Source organism: Acomys russatus, chromosome 21 (genome assembly GCF_903995435.1).
Source record: "Acomys russatus chromosome 21, mAcoRus1.1, whole genome shotgun sequence".
Classification (NCBI taxonomy): Eukaryota; Metazoa; Chordata; class Mammalia; order Rodentia; family Muridae; genus Acomys; species Acomys russatus.
Genome location: NC_067157.1, coordinates 48,640,348 through 48,661,918, shown reverse-complemented (window position 1 = coordinate 48,661,918; position 21,571 = coordinate 48,640,348). Strand labels below are relative to the sequence as shown.

At 41.0% G+C, this 21,571-nt stretch overlaps 1 protein-coding gene across 3 annotated transcripts in view; it reads right to left on the bottom strand.

The window, feature by feature from the left end:
• Positions 1-21,571, bottom strand: part of Scaf8 (SR-related CTD associated factor 8) — a 129,934-nt gene that overhangs the window by 50,149 nt on the left and 58,214 nt on the right. For 2 of the 3 annotated variants that reach the window (XM_051164098.1, XM_051164100.1), the window contains exons 14-21: positions 14,524-14,624; positions 13,781-13,894; positions 12,288-12,444; positions 10,090-10,223; positions 8,404-8,548; positions 7,708-7,776; positions 4,609-4,824; positions 2,338-3,801 (exon numbers count right to left, since the gene is read on the bottom strand). In XM_051164098.1, coding sequence (XP_051020055.1) covers positions 2,351-3,801; positions 4,609-4,824; positions 7,708-7,776; positions 8,404-8,548; positions 10,090-10,223; positions 12,288-12,444; positions 13,781-13,894; positions 14,524-14,624 — 2,387 coding nt within the window. In that variant the 3' untranslated portion in view covers positions 2,338-2,350. Of the gene's footprint in view, positions 1-1,080; positions 3,802-4,608; positions 4,825-7,707; positions 7,777-8,403; positions 8,549-10,089; positions 10,224-12,287; positions 12,445-13,780; positions 13,895-14,523; positions 14,625-21,571 lie in introns of those variants that run through there. The other variant, XM_051164101.1, reaches the window with a different exon arrangement.

Here is a 21,571-nt window from a genome sequence, read left to right as displayed (position 1 = left end):
ACGGTACTGCCTGCAAAACCACAAGGACTGTGTGTGCTAAGTGGCTGGGCCACTCCTCATGTATTTCCATTGTGATCAAAGGTACAGAAAATGTGGCAGGTCCTAAGCCAAACTTATCAAAATAAAACAATTAACTTTTCTCCTGAGTGTTTACAAAGCAAGAAGGAAACACTAGTCAAGTGGTCTGGGCTGCGCATGTCCTTCCCTAATGTTATATTAGCAAGACAAGGACAAGGGCGAAGTAATTTCTTTTAACTCGAAAGAAAGAGTGTCCCCAAACATACTGAAGAGGGCACAATGCTGACAACTGACTCGTTTAACTTATACTTTCTGGAACCTTCAAACCAGTGCAAGCATAACCCTTCTCGAGTACCAGAGAGAAGGCCAAAAGCTTAGAATCAAAAACAAAAATCACTAAGAACCAAAAACAAAAACCACTAAGAACAAGTCTTATTTATACTGCTACTTAACTTGAGTGAGCATCCCTTGATTGTGATCAGAGTAAACGCAACAGTCATTGTAGAAACTACACTCAGGACCGTTTCCTTAGTCAAAGCCAGGCAGTCTTTCCTGCACATTTACTTTGCCCCAAGGTTGCAATCTTGACTGTTGAAAGATCCTAAGGAAGGACGTGAAATCAAATCAAACTATTACCCGAGTTATTCTGGAACTAAATATTTAAACACTTCTACTCTTACCTGTCTTCCCCAAATAAGCGAACAGATTCTGTCCTACTTGTCTGTACCCAGGCCACGCGAGAAAGGACTGTTTGGCCACAGTGCTTCTCCTGGCTGTCTAGAGCATCACCAGAAGAGCTCACAAACAAGTCTATTCTAACTGGCTGCTGTGCTCTGTCTGGTACAGCTCAGAAATCCTACACAGAGCAAGGGCTGCACCGCCAGGAATGCAAAGGGAAGGAAATGCCTGCTCACAGGACCATATGCAAGCTGCCCACTGGAAACTAAAAACGCATGGCTTTCCCCATGTATATACTGTATGTGGCAATCTCAAAAGAAAACAGCAAATCAATGAAACTTAAGGGCAAAAAAGCAAGTAGGAAGCCAACCCTAAATTATTCTCCCCTTTCTATCATAGAGCCCAGTCTAAACACTGTCACCCGGAGCCTATAGAACACTGATGGAGGCTTTGTTTCTGCTACACTAAAATCGCTTAAGCTACCCATATCAGATCACATTTTGTGTAATTAAGAAACTCATGGCAGGCACATGAACTAAGCTTCTTAATGACAGTATCATCTACACAGAACAGCAAATAGTGTGAAAAACTGGAAGCACTCAATGTAAAATACATGCATTTGGCTTCGTGTTTAGCTGTATTAAAGCACTGCAGAACTGTCTCTCAGCCAATATAGCTCTAATTTTTTACTTTACATTAATCAAGATTTAAATGTTAATTTACTCAATGTTTCCAATTTTCTCTCAAGTTTTAAAGAGTATCTCATTCAACTTTAAAAAACATTCTTTTCCTCTGTATGAGCATAGAGACAGACATGCAGAGAAACTACATGTCTTGCACAATAAATACACATAGATACTGCGTACATATTAATGAGTCTGTATAGTTAGGTCAAAGTACAGGCTTTTATCACCACACAACTCTTCCTTGTTGTTAAAGGGTAACGGGTAACTTCCACAGCTAAGCGCATGCTGCTAACAGTTCAGTTTTTAAGAATTTGTAGGTTAAAAAAATACAATTCCTAGAACACTGTTATCAAACAAATAAGTTTTATTGGCATCTAAAAACAAAATTCACCCAACATTGAAACGTTGTTTGCTTTTTTTTTTTCCTTTTTTACTTACTGCAGTATGAGGAACAAATCACACACACTTACTTTGGAGGAACAGAGACCATAGTGGAGATTTTTACAAAATCACTTTTTAAAATCTCTGTATTATGCTCCTCAAGAATCTAGAGCAGTCCTTGCATAAAATGTCACAGCTTTGTCTGTCACTTTAAAATCCTGCAGCAGCCTAGCGATATGAAGATGTGCCACACCTTGCTGTTCTGAAATACGTCATCATTGCCATACCCAACCCAATGACAGTGTCTAAAACCCTTCTCTTCCATAGGAAGTCTCCGACAAGCTGTTAGCATCTCCTTGACGTTAAAGAATCTGGGGCAACATTTATACTTTATCAGAAAAATAAAAAATGTTTACCTACCATGTTCATATTAAGAACAATGTCTATACAAGTCAGTTGTACAGTTATTTTAAGAGAAAGGGGAACATGAACATCAGATAAACGTGAACAGCTGTGGTGCAGTCAGCCATTAACCTCTTACAGAGATGACAACTGTACGAAAGGTTTCTTTTACCTACTGAGCGACGTTATGTCCCCTCAGTCTCTGTGCTCTCTACCACCGCTCCACTTTCTACACCAGCAGCTGTGCCACTCTCCTCCTTGTCTACGTCACCTGAAGATGCCAGTTTCTCATAGAGTTCAGTCTCCTTCTGTACTGGTAAAGGCGGTGGCTGAGCATGTCTCTCTGTAGTTTCACCATTAACTTGAGGCACATTATCACCTTTTCGTTGAGAAGTGGCCCCTTCGAAATAATCAAAAACCCGAGCATGAGGAGGGGGAACCCAAGTGTTTTGAATTCTATCTCGTCCAAGACGACTTCCATTAATTTCTCTGCAGAAATCAAAATCTCTGTCATCCCTATCCCTCTGCCTCTCCCAGGGTCTTCTGCGGTCATCAAAATCTCTGTGAACTTCCTGCCCAAATCCTCTGTTCCAAGGACCACTTCTAGGATCAAATCGGTAATTTCCAGCCCGAAATCTACCTCTTTCTTCATGTAAGCCTTTTGGACCACCAAAGACAGGCAGAACTCGATGCTCTCTCTCATCAAAATCTCTATGCCCCCAAGGCTTCTCTGGGGGAAAGCCAAAGTGGTCTCGTCGACCAAGATGATCTAGACCTGGCCTCACAAGATTCTCTCTCATGTCCACAGGTGGTCTTCCAAAATGATCCCTACCATCTAACGGAGGCCTTCCAGGGCCTTCTCTGGGATCTATAGGTCGCCCAACCACATCCCTAACATCCATCGGAGGAGGCCTAGTAATGCCCTCCCTGGCCTCTAGAGGAGGAAATCGGTAATCTCTATCCCCTTCCTGCTGAATATTGTCATTCCCAAGTGGTATTCTTTTATCTGGGTTGGGAACATTGTCTATACTTGGTCTTCCAGGAGCCAGAAAAGGTCTTTCTGGCTGACTGAAAAGATCTCCGGGAGGAAAAGGTCCACGGGGTGGTGGATGAAGAGCTGCATCAAGTACCGATGGAGGAGGGATGCCCCGTTGTGGGGGAATTCCAGGCTGTAGTAAAGGGAATCTTGGTCCAGGAGCCTGTGGTATCAGTCCTGGACGAATGTCTAACATTGGCAATGCAGGCATTCTTTGAGCAGGGATAGTTAAGGGCGGTAAGTTTTGAGGTCCAATCGGTGGCTGTGTTCCCAAAAGTCCAGCAGGATTTGAAACATTTGGTGGCTGTAGTCCTACAAGTCCAGAGTTGTTAGGCATGTTTGGAGGCAGGACTCCAAGAAGTCCGGAACCGCTGGACACATTTGGTGGCTGTATGCCCAAAATTCCAGAGTTATTTAGAATATTTGGTGGCTGGGCTCCCATCATCGCAGCACTGCTGGAAACATTAGCTGGCCGAACCCCAAGTATTTCAGAATTACTTGATACATTTGGTCTCTGCACGCACAGGATCCCAGAGGTGCTTGAGGGCCCAGGTGGCTGTGCTAACATTGCAGCACTACTTGGAATATCATTTGGAATCACTAAAATGGAAAGAGAAGAAATCATCTAAAGTAACAATTACTGTTATGAAAAGGAAATAAATTATTAATGCTATAAATTTCACTAATGAATTTCAGCTCCTTCCCACTTCAAGAATCAGGCTTTATCAGATACAGGATGAACAGCAGACCTAAGATCACTAATAGCACACAGCGTGAAATGTACATGTTAACACCTCAGTGGAGCTGTCACCTAAAATACTTGGCACAAACATTTTCCACTAAGATACCAAATAGTTGGACCATTAAAAATTGCTTAATGCTTCCAAATACCATCTCTAGATAGATAACACTCTGGTACAGTATTTGGTATAAGCTATTCCACCCGCTAAGAGTTACTCACCCTTATGTTCCCATAAATAAACACTTTGTGCAATCTTATGCTGACAACAATGCCCAAGAACAGCACTACAGGCCTCCAAAGGGGGAGTGTGGGTCTTAATGAAAATGCCCCCCCGACAAAATCAGTATTATGCTGAATAGAATGTCATCTGTAAACTGTCTTAACAGCACTAGACATTAAAATAAGGGACCTTGTGCCTACTAGGCAAGCTCCTACCACTGAGCTATGTCTACAACTCTTTAGAATGTCATTTATGAAAGTGACATTACAGGGCACGGGGAAAAGAATGATTCCAGTCAGTCAGTCAGTCAGTCAATCAATCAATGAGATAAAATAAAAAGCATTTTGCATGTGTACTACTCCAAAATTTAGAACTAATAATCAAAAAAACAATTATGGTGTTAATTTTATGTCTAGAGTTTCACAGTCACTGCGTTTGTTTTTACCTGGTCTGGTATTCTCACCAGAAGGAATCTGGTGCTCTGTAAGGTGAGGTACTTTTTCTTCAGGCTCTGCTTTACTGGGAGGATTAAAAACATTTCCTGCTGGTAGAGTTGAAGGAGCAAGACTGCTGGCAACAGAACCACCTGGTAAAACAAGGCTACCAAATCCAACATCTTTCACAGTTTCTGGGGTCATGGACAATGGTGGTTGCACTAAAGCTGTTTAAACAGGACAAAAATTTATTTCAGACTTAATTTATGAGCTGAATTTTCTGGTAATTTGAGTGTTTACTTAATGGCATCTCTGCATGACTCAGTACATTATATAATAACCAGTGCTCAAAATGACTAGTCATAGTAAGGAGGTTCAGCCCTATTTACAATGCTTTGTTATTTTAGAACAGAGAAAAGAAAATCTTAAATATTTTCACCAAAAGGTCTGCTAAGGAAGAGTAACTAGTGAAAAAAAATCCTAGTAACTAACACACACACACACACACACACACACACACACACACACACACACAACTAATTTTCTAAGAATGCCAGCTAAGTGTATACTAAATACACAGAAATGATTAGCAGAAACAGACAAGTAAATATCATAATGGATGGCTGGCTCATCTTGAAATTACAATGGAGGGGGAGTCCTTTATATTCATTACCTTCATCAAGGGAGCTTAGAAAAGGTGAGTATAAAGCTAAGCATAAAGCACTCTGCTCCAAGGCAGTCGGTAAAAAACTCTCTTCAGGTGTATGCCATCTACATATTGAACGCACTTAGAAGGTCTGGTTTAGGGTATGACATTTAAAAACCATTAAGTCATTTTTGGAAACTTTAAGCAGGAATGTTGAAATAACCAGACAATCTGTAGTATACTATAGAGGTGGAACACTGGAACAAAGCCACTGGGATCATGAATAAGAATTGTGGGAATGAAGCACAATTCTGTGCACTGTTAATTGATCCCAAGCATGGAAACTATAATTATTGAGAGACAGGCTATACCATAAGCCTCTTAGAGGGGTCAATTAAAAAACAACTTCTAAACACTATGCAATTTTCAGGAAGATTTTAAAGCTACCTAAATAATGAGACAAAAACATCTTAAAATTTAATGGAAATGAATTTAGAGTTTTAAAAAATTAACACACATCCCAATTTATTACATTCTGATCTCAGAAAGTTCTTTGGAGGAGATGGAGAGATGGCTCAGAGGTTATGGACACTGATGCTCCTCCAGAGGTCCTGAGTTCAATTCCCAGCAATCACACAGTGGCTCACAACCATCTATAATGAGATCTTATGCCCTCTTCTGGCCTATAGGTATACATTCAGGCAGAGCACTGCATACTTTTTAAAAAAATGTTCTTTGGAATCTAATTTTTAAAGCAGGATTGTCCAAAATTACTGAATGCTTCTTCAGAAGCCCTGTGTTTAGTAACAGGAAAAAGGCAATACAAAATTAAAAGTGAATGTCTATAAATCTTTGCTTTGCAATCCTCTTGATTAGCATTCTGAAGGCTCTTCAGGTCTGGAGGGCGGTACCACCCATTTCACTACTTCCAGCATCTATGACTCTAAGTCTGTACTGCATGGACAGAGGTAAGCATTTATGGTATCATCCTCAGTGACAACAGACACAAGTATAAGAACAGCTAGGTAAAACATAAGCTATGCTTTACAGTGTACATTTATATTTTCTCTATTTAAAATACATACTTCCCAGTCTTATCCACAGAAAAATTTTCCACCTAACAAAACCCTCAGAGCAAACATAATCTAGCAGACAGACTGCAGTAACTGTCATTCTGCATTAGAAGTGTCTGGCTCAGACTACAATGAAAGACACAGTATGAACTGGGAACAACGAGGCTAAAATCCCTGAGACTCTCTCAGGAGCGAAGGCAGCTAACTCCAAGGCACAGAGAAGTGACATATGCTAAGGTGGAAGCATCTGAGCATGAAGAGCAGAGAAGACGGCTGGTGGCAAGTAAACTACTAATTCATGAATACACAGACTGGAAATGAAGAAACACAAAGAGATGGGGGTCAAAGATGACAAGCAACAGAAGCCCTTCCTGCCCTTCAGTCATGAACGCCACGGCATGTGTTGTTGGCAGCTAGGGGAAAGGCGTGCTATCCACCCTGACTTCCCTGTGCACTGTACCTCAAGGTGACTAATCAATCAGCTGGCAAAGCCTTCTTTATACTAAAGAACAAAATCCTAACAAAGAAAGGCAAAAGGAATTACTATTTAGAAATATAACCAATCTGTAATTAATGATAGACAGATTTAACCAATAAATAAATAAAAACGTTAACAACTTAATAGGCAAACATTTTCAAAGGCTAGTTTCAATACCTGAATAACCTCAAGAATCTTAACATTGTTAAATATGTAAGAAAGTTCCAAGTATAAACAAGCCCTAAATTAAAGTGTATATTTATTATAATTAAGATATAGATTCATCTACTCTAGCTAAATCCCACTCTGGTGGGGATGACGATAAGGCATGCTGTGCACAAGCACGGACGGGGGTTATACAAATAATTTCTGTACTTTCTGCTTGATTTTGCTATAATCTTCAAACTGCTAGAAAAAGTATTGTCTGTTTTGTTCAAAGTGAACAAGAACAAAAAAGACACTAGTATGACACAATCCACGTCTAAGGAGCTTTGCTTGTATTCCCATGGCGGGACGAGGTGGCCCATAATGGAAGCATGTCTTCGTGCTACCTTCCACCTTACAGCAATCTTAACTCTGGAAAGGAGCTGCTCAGCCATCAGTCATCAGGGATCATGGACTGGAAGGGGTGATCTGACAGGATGGCTCTAGGTGAAGATATTTACAATAAAGAGAACAAAACAAAATCTCGATGGAGATGGGAGGACATGCTGTGAAACTTGACTGAACAAAGTGGGTTAGGAAATAACATTTTGAGACAACAAGGAAATAAGATTAAGAACTTGTGATATACTATTAATTTTCAGAAATCATCTAACATGCATCTGTTGAAACACTAGTATTTTACAGGAATGAGCACAAACATACTAAGACTCCCTAGGATAAAAACAGACTTTGTAAATCAAAAACTCACATGTTGGTACTACTGGTGGTATCGCAGGGGGAGGGACCACAGGCGGGGGAACTGGAGGTGGCATAAAACCTACACAGGAGAGAAAAATCAAAGTATATGGCTGAAACAAAAACATGTGTACATCTACTACATAGTACAAAGAAAATTACTCACTTTAAATCAAATGGTTCAGAAGCTGTAAATCAACTTCCACATTTCCTTGCTGTTTGGGGATGGGGTCCTCACTACCCAGCTGCTGTGGAAACCATGGGCTAAGTCATTCTGCTTCAACGTCCTGAGGAATCAGGACCTCAGTGCTCCACTACACTAGCAAAACCAGTCTTAAAATGGCCTCAATTACCATGATGATGGATTTGGAATATTTTCCACTTAAAATGACTTCTATACACACTTTGATTCCTAGAAACCAGATAAAGCAGTGATCCTCATCATAACATTCTTATTGATCCACTCACTCACATCCTGGAGAAATGCTCTGTGCTGCTGATCCACACCATCAACTAGGGAACCAAGTTGTTTGTGCTGGGATGCTGATCGCAGGGAGAGTGCTGAATCTATCTCAAGCTACTGGTCACAGGAGATAACATAATGCTACCCATCTGCCAGCCATTTTATTGGACACATTATGTTGTTTACTCCTAGGTTAAAATATTTTGCTAATACTGATGATATGTAAGATATAAATAAATTCCTTACCAGGAGGTGGCTGTGAAGGGTTAAAACTTGCTCGTAGAAACGGAGGTGGAGGGATTGGGCTGAATCCAGGAGGGGGGACCGGCATCGACACAGGAAATGCTGGTGGAACTAAACTAACTGCAGGAACCGCTGGTGCTACTGGAATCTTTTGTGAGTAGAAGAATGTCTGTTAGCCAGTTTAGTCACCTGAGCTGATTACTGCAATATGGCACACTAAAGGCAAATCACACCTTTTCAAAAGGTAAGTAATAAATGCCACTGCAATTAAGTTTTTCCTTTTGTATTCTTTTTGCAGACAGTGTTAGTCAATAGCTAAGCTACCTGGATAGTGTAAGGAACCTCCTCCAATCAGATGGCAGGAGAACCAGCTAAGCACTGAGGCTTGGGCTCGGCCTTCAACACCTGCCCATTCCACTAGGCTGCTCTGGGAAGGAAGCAAGCCAGCAACAAATTCTCAAAACCATATCATCTTAACAAATATCTTTTATTCATCATAGCTACAAAAAACTCCAAGCTTCTCTCCAGCATGGCTTTACCTCATTCCTAAACCTTGAATGTTAACAAGTCTGCTCAGCATCTCATTTAATTGCCTAAAGAGCACTTTAAAGGTCACACGCACAAAACAAAATGAATTCCCAATTGTTATTCCCAAGAGAATTCTTCTCCCATCATTTTCCAGTCTCAGAAAATAGAAGTTCCGTACTTCTAATTTCTTGGACCAAGCATCTTTCCCTCCTCTTTTCACATCTCCAAATCCAACAATTTAGGAAATCCCATTAGTTGTACCGGCCAAGTCACCCACTACCTGCTTCTTCTCTTCACTTTCATTACAGTCTTTCCCACCTCACAGTCATCTCTCATCTCTCTTGCTACAGCTGTTTTCACTCCATCTCTTCTTTTATAAATGTCCGGGATAGCCCATTCACTCTAGGCACCATCCTGTGAAGAAACACTTACCATGCCTTCCCTCTGACCCGCCTCCTCCAGTGGTTCCCTGCACTAGAATAAAAGATGAGCTCCCCTGAGAGCTCAGCTTACAAGCATGACTCCAGCCCACTCCTGGCAAAAGACCTTCAGCTGGATTTCCTCTGCTTGTAATGCTCTTTCTCAGATCTGGGAATGGCTACTTTGTTCACCTCCCAGACCACCACTTGAAGATGGTGGTCAGCTATGCAGACATTCCTGACCAACCACATACTAGTCTTTATTATCCAAAGGATCGCATCTTATTTTGCCTTCCCTGTCTCCCAAATGACAATGAAAGCTCTGTGTTTACCATGGATGTACCCCAAGCCCCAGGGCTCCAAACACAGTGTGTACCTCAGCACTAGCATCAGTGCATATTTAATACTAAACACTTAAGTATAAATAATTCTACTTCCAACAATGACTTTTCAAAATATTTGACTACATCTACTAAAATAACTATTAATATAATAAACTTATCAAATAATGATATTGATAGAAATCTGCTTACACAGAAAGCATGAATCTAAGGAAAATACTGCATCTCTAAGGGCATTATAACCTTTGTGTGTTCAGTACAATAATGCCAGTGCACCTGCAGAACTTTAATACCTGAAAGACAGGTTATCTGTCCTAATGTGGACAACAGCCTCCACTGTCACACAGGAATAAAGTCTGAGAGGAAAATGTCAGGCGACTAAGAAGCCAGCTAGTACTAACCTGCAGCATGGCGACAGGCGGAGGAAAGACTTCTGCCTGTGTTGTGACCACTGTCTCCTTTTCAACAGGAGCTGGACTCTGTGTTGTCTGGACTGTCTCTTTCACGGGTTCTGAGGTTTTCACAGTTTCCCATTCTAAACAAATATTTAAAATTGATTTCCTTTACACACAGCCTTTCAGTTTTTTCCGTTTACATTACATCTAAACCCTTGCCTGTCTATCTCCATACACACACACATACACACACACATACGTATATATATGCATATACACATATATATGTGTACACACAAACACACACAAACCCCTACCTACCTCTGGGCAAATCCAAAAAGAGTAACACACAAGATAAAAATGACAACACTGAGCTGAAGCAGAGACATACCTGACGGGTAGCCTGACTATGAGAAAAGCTGCCCTTTTCTGTATGTCATCAAGTACAACTAACGAAGTATTCATACAGAGAAATCTTCCAGAGAAGCCAAGAACATAATTAGCTGAGTGTATGGCATATGTACACAGCCAACCACTTAGAGGTGTTAACCTGCCAAGGACAAGAGTCCAAGGCCAGCCTGGGGAACATGAAATCAATCACTGACAGAGTAGAGCAAACATGACTAGTGAGCTTTTGCTTCCCTGTGCATTGGCCTTCATCTCCTCTGGGATCCATGTTCATTGAGTTCTTGTGCTGCTCCCAAAACATGTCTCCACTCTACCCCACAGACTTGCTTCCACGCACACTGTAACACCTCCATTTTTAGCTCAAGCTCTTGTTCTCTTTGTACTCCCCTCTCAAAGGGTCTCATCACGCAGCCTGATGTAGAACTTGTTATCTAGACCAGGCTGGTCTCGAACTCAGAGCTAGCTAGGATCAAGGAATGTGTGCCACCACACCTGGTCTGCTTCTCTACAGACCAAGTGATATCTCTATTCTAACTATATACTTGCTGCTGTAAATAAATGTTGAAAAAGGAAGGAAGGAAGGAAGGAAGGAAGAAAGGAAGGAAGGAAGGAAGAGGAGGAGGAGGAAGAGGAAGAGGAAGAGGAAGAGGAAGAGGAAGAGGAAGAGGATGGAAAAGAGGAAGAACAAGAAGTACTCCTGAAAAGTGTGTACACAAGTAAGCATGACTGTGGTCCCACAGAGCTACTCTTTGAGAACAGGCCACTGGCAGGCTGTGGCCCAGATGTGTAGGCCACAGGTGCCTGTGCCACACAGGTCAACGTTGACTGTTTCCCTATCACATCGTCAGTTCCTGCAGAATCAACTTGCCACAGCAGGAGCTTAGACAAATGAAAGGACTGTCCTGGGACACAGGAGCAAACATACGACTGTGCTGACCTGGTGGTCCTGAGGTTCAAACCAAAGGTCTTGCATATGCTAAGAACATGGTCTCCTATATGAGGGCCATCCAAGCAAAGGCAGCAACATCAAGCAAAGTCTGCATATGTTCAGAAGTAGGAGACCTACCCTGAAAGCACACTATTTTTGATAAGGGCGAGAACACACCATACTTTGACTCAGTCTCACTGCTCTAGAGAGTCAAATTGAAATTTTAAGTCAATCACAAGAAGAAATGAAAAAAGAATAAATTCTCAATTTAAAGACTAAGAAAAAAAAGTTTGCAGATAAAATGTTTACAAGAAGGCTGTTATTTGATTGTAGCTGTTTGTGAATTTATAACTGTAAACTTTGAAAAATCAAAACAAATACTACTATCAAAAAAGAGCAGACTATAGGATCATTTGGTTATGGGCAACAAACTTAATATTTCAGAAGGTGTTACACTACAGATCTGAGCCTGCATGACAGCATCTGCTACTCAAAATGAATTCTGTCTAAAACAATCTAGACTTTCTCCAAGAAGCTTCTCAAATCCTCAGTTCTAAACTTGTGGAATTAAAAATTACTTACTTCAATAAAGCCTCCTTAGAACAAAGCTTTCTCTTAAATATAGTAGAAATGTTGGAATAAAAAAAAATGCTATGTTTGCAAGCTCCCACTCAGTACTTTTCTAAACTATTCCTTGACACCTACTAAAAAACAAAACACTGAACAGGCAACATCAGAAACAGCGTCATTTCTTTCTTCTCTGAGCTGAATCCAGGGAATAAGCATAGTTCCCTCCCCCTCTCCAAGCGCACTTATATCACAACTTCTGGTGTATATGTTTAAATGATGAAAAGCACTGTACTCCTACCAGCATTTACAGTCTCCTGGTCGATCATGCCTCCTTCTGCAAAGCCATCCAAGTCATCCACTTTAACTTTTTCCCAGGGTATATATGTGACTCCAAGATCCACATCCCAGAACTGCTTGTATTCTGTCTTTACACCTTTGTTCAAAGCCCAGGCAATCTATTGGGAATGTACAAAGGGAAAAAAAGGAAGACCACAGATAGACTGAAATAAAAATAAAGTTCAAAATCATATTTAACAAATAAAAACAAAACTCATTTTTCTTGAGCATTTGCTGTAAACCTGCATTGGGGATCATATTTGCACCCTAAGGTCTGCATCCACTCCATACCCAACTCAAAAGTAACTCATTTCTGGGGAAAATACAAGTCTAATTTTCACAAGGAAAAAAAAAAAAAAAAAAAATCTCAGCTCCACTGGCAATACCTAGGGTGGTTATCACAAGTTTAATAAAACCTTGTACACCATACCAGTGCACATAAACAATACAGAATTTACACACACAATTAGGCAATGGTAAAAAAATGTGCCCACGCACACAATCTTCAGAAAGAATTCAGAGTTTTAATTTAGGTGCAGAAGCTGATTGAATTCATTCTCTCTAGAGCAGTGGTTCTCAATGTCCCTAATGCTGTGACCCTTTAATAGTTCTTCATGTTGTGGGGACTCCCAAACATAAAATTATTTTCATTTCTACACCATAACTGCAATTTTGCTACTGCTATGAACTGTAATGTAAACATCTATGATTTCAATGGTCTTAGTGACCCCTGTGATAGGCTTGTTTGACCACCAAAGGGATTATGACCCACAAGACCACTGCTCTAGAGAGTCAAATTGAAATTTTAAGTCAATCACAAGAAGAAATGAAAAAACAATAAATTCTCAATTTAAAGACTAAGAAAAATAATGTTTGCAGATAAAATGTTTACAAGAAGACTGGCTTAGATAAGAAGACATGTTGGGAAAAATACATAAAAGACAAGCTTGTACATGTGAAAAGATTCTAACCAAACTGAGGCCTGAGCTGGCAGAGACTTGGGTATGTGTGACCTTAAGGAACAAACAAGTCCAAATTTTGGCTAGTAAGTTAGTGTACATATTCTTAATTATAATTCAGTAATACTGAAATTGTGGTGGTGCATGCCTTTAATCCCAGCACTTGGGAGGCAGAGGCAGAGGCAGGTGGATCGCTGTGAGTTCGTTCGAGGCCAGCCTGGTCTACAAAGCGAGTCCAGGACAGCCAAGGCTACACAGAGAAACCCTGTCTCGAAAAACAAACTAATAACAACAACAATACTAGTGAAATTGTATGCTTGCTGGAAACACTAAAGATAAGACTGACAATAGTGCTCGGTGTGAGCTTAAATCAACATGTTCAAGGCCCTGGGTCTGATCTGAATCAAGGGGCAAAGGGGAGAAATAGATTAAAAGATCTGGGATGTCAATGGTCCAAATAAGTAAGATCATATGATCATCTACTGCAAAAACTCACCTTAATGACCTTGGAACCAATTTTATAGGATCCTGAACTCAGTTTCTGAAGAGCCCGGAATGAGTCTTGTCGATGGACCATACAGACATAAGCACAGCCCCTGGGTGGAATCATCTGTGGGGGAAGAGCAGAAGGATGGCATTCATTCCGACATCTACTTCTAATAAAACTGAACATAATGACAAGTGACTAAACCTCTAATTTTGGTAGATGGCGAAATTAATTTTTTCTTTCTTTCTCCAACTGTTTACTGACACAACACATGCAATTATTCACTTTTTGTAGCCCTATATGCACACCCTAATTCAGCTTCCTTTTGAAAGCCATGATAAACATGTGATCTTGAATACATGTTATCAGTTTTTTGACTAGAGAATATAGAACTTACTATTATAACAAACAAAACAAAACAAAACCAAACCTTACAGCTTCATTTTCAAGCTGACAGGTAAAATGAAAAAAAGGAAGGGAGGAGAAAGGGCTCTGGTTAACAAACATTTAAAGCTTTGAGGAATTAGGTGCTATACTGCTATGAGCACTTTCTAAGACACTTTATTTAAAAGGAAAAAGCAAGGAGATATAAATAGCTTCAAAGTAGTCACAGAAAAATAAACTAAATAAACAAATTTTATCAAGATGTGCATTATCAAAGTCGGATGCTCCCGGACCTAGTTAGAGTGTGAAACAAGTGAAAAACCAACCGACTACTTTAAAACGCTGTCTTAGCACTCGGAGATACTTACATTAATGGATTCAATTTGTCCAAACTCCTCAAAAAGGTTGGTTAAATCTTGCTGTGTAGCCTTCTTATCTACTTGGCCAACCCAGAGAGTAGTACTGCATACTGTTAAGACAAAGCAGCAGAGGGCTTAAACCACAAAGCTCAAGGCAGCACATGCAGAACACCTGAGGGCTGAACAGAGAACTGCTACATGTAATGCTGACTGGGATCAGGACCCCTTAATTTTCTATTACAGACCTGAGGATGAACTGAATGACACTTCTTTGTGTGTGCACACTCGTGTGTGCAAAGAAGCATGGATTCCTTGGAGACTCAGCCCCACACAGGGACACACATGACCTGAATTCTGCCCTGAAAGCTCACACTGGATACATAAAAGTGCAGAGGAGACACTCAAGACTGTAGGTGCTTCTTGAACACCTCCTTTCACAGATGACACGTTGACACAGCTTTAATGGACTGCATCTAGATTTTTTTTTCCATGTGGCTTTCCAGCACTTCAATCCCGACAGAGGAGGTCTAGAACAGACTTTCCTAAGGTTAACTTAACCTACACTAAACTGTGATCCATGAGGAGATCACTACCAGGAGTCTCTAGTGTTGCTGGTCAGAACTCACATGTCTTTAAGACATGCACAAGCTTTGCTTAGCTAACACAGACCATGACAACTGCCCTTTCTTGGCTAGTTGTTCTTAGTCTTGCCAGCTTTACTGTTTTCTCGACTCTTGTTTCACTCATTCTACATCAGAATCTTCAACTTTTTAACATTTTAAATTAAATCCCAGAGACCCGTGAGATGGCTCAGCATATAAACGTCTTACTTTGAAGACTTACAACCTGAGTTTGAGTCTTGACTCTACATGGTGGAAGGGAAGAACTGTGTCCTCTAAATTGCCATCAGACCACATACACGTATGTATGCACATGGAAGCATACAGAAGCATGCATGAGAGATACAATTTTAAAAATTGGATCATTAATTTAAGAGACATTAAAGTCTGCTTTTACCAAAGTGCTATAGTTTAAATAGTATGTGTCTCCTGAAGTTTCAGTTGTTACAGGCTTGGTCTTTGGCCCACAGAGATGGGGCTCAAGTGGGGGCCTGCCCTTTGAGGCTTACTGTCTACATTCTGCCTTCCAGTCATAATGAACAGTCAAAAGGAGTAAGGACAAGCAACCTTGAAGTCACAGTGACAAAAAGCTGCTCTACTACAGTCAAGCCTCCTGCCCTACTGCCCTATCCTGGAGATGTCAGCTGCCTCAGTCTCCCCAAAGTGTGCTAACGTGTTTCCTATTTTACTATGCTGCTCTATAATCTTTTTTCCTAAGAAGCGGTATGACTCTTCCCAATCCCAAAGAGAGGGAAGACTTGGTTCGTGGGGTATTATTCTGTTGATGCGTCACAGCACTGATTACCCCTGAATGCTCTGTATTATACCATCTGTGTCCAGGAACAGCAGCAGGCAAGGTGACCAGACTATTTCAAATATGATGAAAGAACAGCAATTAGAGACAACTGGTTCTTCTTCAAGATGAACAGTCTTGAAATACTCAACAGAAGATTAGACATCACTGTACAAGGAAGTACAGGGTACTTGCTGAGTTTTTATCTTCAGATGTTTAGAGAATAGAGAATAAATTTCATTGTAACTTAGCCATAAGAAAATGAAATTCTGATGTTTGTGAACACCCATGAACAGAGAAAATGATACGATGGAAATAAGCCAAGACACACAAAAAACATGCCATGTTCTCTCACCACTAGGAACAAACAAAAAGCTGATATTGCAGAAGAGAGGGACGGTGACCAGACAAGGCATCTGAGGAACAGGCAGAGGCTGGTGACCAGACAAAGCATCTGAGGAACAGGCAGAGGCTGTTGGTCGGACACACACAGCTCTGAAAGGAGGGTCCTAGCCTGCAGTGCATACATAAACTCGGCAGTCAAGTCTAAGGATCGCTATGTCTAAAACTTCAGAAAATAGAGCAAGAGACCTTAAAGGTGGATGATGAGGACGAATAGAAGAGCATGAGTCATGAAAAAGGATAGCCATGCTGTCTGTTTCAACTCCATCACGGTGTTTATTACATGGTTGCTAAGTGCATGGGTACAACCTTCTGTGTCTAGTGCAGTAGGAAGAACTATTTTCACATCTAAAAGAAGCTAGCGCCTTCCTGAGAAGGCAACTGTGGGGCCAGGCTTACTTCCTACTGACACTAGCATTACAGCAACAGGAATAAGATGCCCCTAGTCACTGACACATCTATAATGCACTAAGCAATTTACAGTGTAGGGTTTTTTTTTTCCCCCTTTAATATTTTCTGGAGGGAAGAGCCATATAAACTGAAAGTTTCCACTTTTTTCTTTTAAGCAAAATTACATGAAATTATTCTACTGTAGTGTTAACATGTACATTGCATTGCTGTATGTAAAATAAACTACAGTTTTTAAAGAGGAACAATGATATTCTACAGAACTGACTATAGTTTAATAATTATTTGAGTTTTATGTATGTCAACTGCCTAATTTAATCATTACATGGTATATGCATGTACAAAAATACCATATGGTACCTCCTAAGTACATACAATTATGATGTGTCAAAAAAAAAATACGTTTGGGGAACTGGAAGGGGGGGGGGGGTGCCTCACAGGAGTTGAAAGCACATACTATTCCTCCAGGAAGCTAAGCTTTACTTTCCTCCTACCCACATGGCAGCTCACAGCTGTCTGTAACTCCAATGCAAGAGGATTTGAAATTCTCATCTCACCTCCATAAACACCAAGTATGCACATGGCATGCATTCATTCATGTAGAAAACACGCATATATAAAAGTGCATATCTTTTCTAAAAACCACATGATTTTTAAAATCAAATAGACTCCATGCCTGTGCCAACTGGCTCTTATACCAATGTGATACAAGTTATGGCCTTCTGAGAGGAGGGAACCTCAAAATCAAGCTGTAGGCTGGCCTACAGAGCATTTTCTTAATTAGCATTTGACATAAGACAGCCTAGCCCAGTGGTTCTCAACCCCTTGGGGAGGTCGAACAACTCTTTTACATACATATTAGATGTTCACATTATGATTGATAACAGCAAAATTACAGTTATTAAGCAGCAATGAAAACAATTTATAGTTGGGGGGGGTCACCACAACATTAAGGAATGTATTAAAGGGTGGCAACGTTAGAAATGGTGAAAACCTCTGGCCTAGCCCATTGTGGATGGCATCAACCATGGGCTGGAGGTCCTGAATTCTATAAGAAACCAATCAAGAAAGCCATGAGGTACAAGCCAGTAAGCAGAATTCCTCCAAGGCCTCTGCTTCAGCTCCTGCCTCCAAGTTCCTGCCTTGTTTATTGTTTAGTTCCTGTCTTGATTTTCTTTGATGATGAACAGTGATGTAAACGGAATAAACCCTTTATTCCCCAGGATGCTTCTGGCCATGCTTCTAGGATACTGGTCAGCAACAGAAACCTGAAGACAGACGGAAATTGGTGGAGCCAGGATGGTGGAACAGTGCTGTGACTGACCCAAGCACGTTGTTTTTGGTGAGGACTGAGGAAGAACTTTAGAACCCTGGAATAGAAAAGTCACTGAATGTTCAAAGTTTTGTGAGCCATTCTTGGAAAATACAGTGAAGAGAAAAATGCAACGCATAGAGGCCTGGCTTGTGAAATTCCAGGGAGAAGTTTAACAGTTGCTTAAAGACCACAGAGCCATTTCATATTTTGAATAAAGACTCTGTGCTCTGCCCGGGTGTGGTGGTGCACAACTTTAATGCCAGTGCTCCAGAGGCTAATCAGGCAGGAAGGAGGTCTGAGTTCGAGGCCAGTCTGGTCTACAGATTGCAGGACAGCCAGGGCTACAGAAAAATACCTACCACCTCCCAAAAAGGAATCTGCCATTTGGTTAGCAAAGAGTTGGTTGTGATTAACAAGAGACCAGAAGGACTAAAGCGAAACCTTTGCTTGGCTGTAATAGTTAATGCTGGTCAGCTTGAACTACGAAATTAAGAGACCAGCAAGGACAGGAGAAATGGCTTAGCGGTTAAAAGAACTAGCTGCTTTTTCAGAGGACCCAGTTCTCAGCACCTTACAATCATGGACTCACAACCATTTTTAACTCTAGTTCCAGGGGACTGGAGACACTTTTTTGGCTTCCATAAAACTAGGCACAAAAGTAGTGCACATGCATGTGTGTGAAATAACCATACATATGAAACATTAAAAAAAAAAATTTAAGCGAGGAATTATTGAGGAATCCTCTGGGAAATGTTTCCTCAGAGTTAACACACAGAAGCTACATTCTAAATGAGGCCCAGACTATACTTTTTGCTGGCAGCCAAACTTGGCATTGAAAGAGTACACTGGTTTTGAGGCATGAAGGGGGCATGGAGAGCAGCTGAGGCTTGGCATTGTGTGGCAGGGCTGAATTCCCTGAGGAGAGCTCAGGAGAAGCTACTGGTGAAAATGCAGGAAGAGAGCCCAGGACTCTGGAGATGCCAGTGTCATGGCATGATGACCAAGAACAGCAGCAGCATGGAGTGGAGCCGGCGCCTAAGCTTAGGAAACAACCTGTGTGTGTGTGGCCGGAGGTAAAGCTGGGAGAGATCCAAGCCCTTTGGAGGATGGAAGATATCGGGCAGTAAGTTATTTACATAATTGGAGTTTAGTTTTGCTTTATTCAGAGTCTGACCCTACCCTGGTTCTTCCTTCTTTAAAAAAGTATTGAACTTAGCCGGGCGGTGGTGGCGCACACCTTTAATCCCAGCACTCAGGAGGCAGAGGCAGGTGGATCATGTGAGTTCCAGGCCAGCCTGGTCTACAAAGTGAGTCCAGGACAGCCAAGGCTACACAGAGAAACCCTGTCTCAAAAAAAAAAAAAAAAAAAAAGTACTGAACTTGGTTTTGATGTATAGGAGCCCACAGATGAAAGACTTAGGATTTTTAAAGAGATATAACTTTTAAAGCATTTGAATTTGTAAAAACTGTGAGACCATTAATGTTTGTAATGTTTTATGTTGTAAACCTAGTATTAGTGAGATCTTGGGGAACAATAAGAAAGCAAAGGTTATGCTTAATAAATGATGTATTTGAGTCTAGTTTACAAGAGGTCAATTGTGCCAGCAGGTTTTTATGTCAATTTGACACAGCTAGAGTCATCTGAGAGGAGAGAACCTCAATTGAGAAAATGCCTGCATTCGATGGCTGTTGGCAAGACTATAGGGCATTTTCTTAATTAGTGATTGATGTGGGAGGGCCCAGCCCATTGTGGACAGTACCACTGCTGGGCTGGAGGTCCTAGGAAAGCAGTCTGAGCACTCATGAGGGGCAAGCCAGTAAGCAGCACTTCTTCATGACCTCTGTCTGCACCAGCTCCTGCCCTGACTTCCTTCGGTGGTGACAGTGCTGTGGAACTGTAAGCAAATAACCCCTTTCCTCCCAAGTTGCTTTTGGTCATGGTGTTGCATCACAGCAACAGTAGGCCTAACTAAGACAATGCTCAAAACATCACAAAGTGGGTGAAGAATGAATGAAATGACGGTAAATGAATTAATAATAGTCCCATTAATAAAGTAATGATTCTCAAAGACCCAGGATAATCACACAAGAATGTAGGGCAGAGATTTTGGGGGTGGGGTGGAGGGAGAGCTTGTTTTGTCAACCAACACTAAAATGTTTCAGGGGGAGGAGGATTTGAGACAGGGTTTCTCTGTGTAGCTTGGCTTGTCCTGGACTCACTCTGTAGACCAGGCTGGCCTCAAACTCAGAGATCCACCTGCCTCTGCCTCCCTGAGTACTGGGATAACATGTGTATGCCACAGTAACTGGCTCTAACACTAAAATATTTAAATTTGATCCTTTATGATAAAGAGCAAATACAATCTTCAGAAGTTGCACTAGCTCTGTATAATGTGAGAAGGTTCTGGAAAGATAACCCAAATTAACAGAACTTATTAAAAAGATGCCACTGACTTCGATTTTGGGGAGCCTGAATTTCCAGGTGCTCTAGTAGTACCAAATGAGGGCTTACGTTCACTCTCCAGGAGCCACGTAAGAAGCCTAGTATTTATATCATCCCAGTATAAGAAGGCCCACACATGGCTATCTACGACGATTGTTTATGCTAAAGTAACTTATTTGAAGGCCACCAGAAAGTAAGGCAAGTCTATTTTAGCACTTGGGCAAAAATGACCATTTCCTCTTTACCAAGTGCTTCCTTGCTCAGCTGCAGCCTGTTAGTTCTCCCCAGAAGTGGTAACAGACTAACCCCAGGCAGAGCCTAGCAGAGAAACAACTCACTCTGTGCACTTAACTTGACAATGCTTACCCTCGCCAGCTCCTAAAACAAACCCTGCCATGATCAAATCTGTTTTAAGTATACAAAATAGATTAAATACAGAGGAAAATAGGCTGTACTACAGGTATTGCTCTTCTGGTACAAAAGTACAGGTTTGTAACTTATTTTAACAATTACACCGAAGTTGGGCTAGGAGTTTTTTGCTCGGTAATACACTGACTGATTACCTACCAGATACAAAAACCTTCACACACACACACACACACACACACACACACACACACACACACACACACACACACACACACACACAAAGTTAATTATATAAAAACGCAGCAATGTGTATCTTTGTGTACCTATTACTCCTACAGATTTGAATATTCACAACTGTTCAGTTACTTCTGACAGTATCACTTTTGTCACATTACAGACATCAGCCTGGTGTGTGACAAGTACCCTTCGTCAAGCCACACTTTACAACTTCAAGTATATAGTCTTGATGATGTTATTAATCCTGATGATCTAGTTTGCTTTTCTTTCACAATAGCCTAAGTCAAAGCCACTCAGTTACTAACAAGCACCTACCTTTTTGGTTTCTTGCTTCGAAAATAAAATCAGGTAAGAGATTTTTATAGCAGAAAGCTAGTTTGTTTGTTCTGGGGAGGGGGATTTTCATCACATACAGAGGTCAGAGGCCAACCGTAAGTGATTCTTCAAGAACTGTGCAGGTTTCTGTTGTT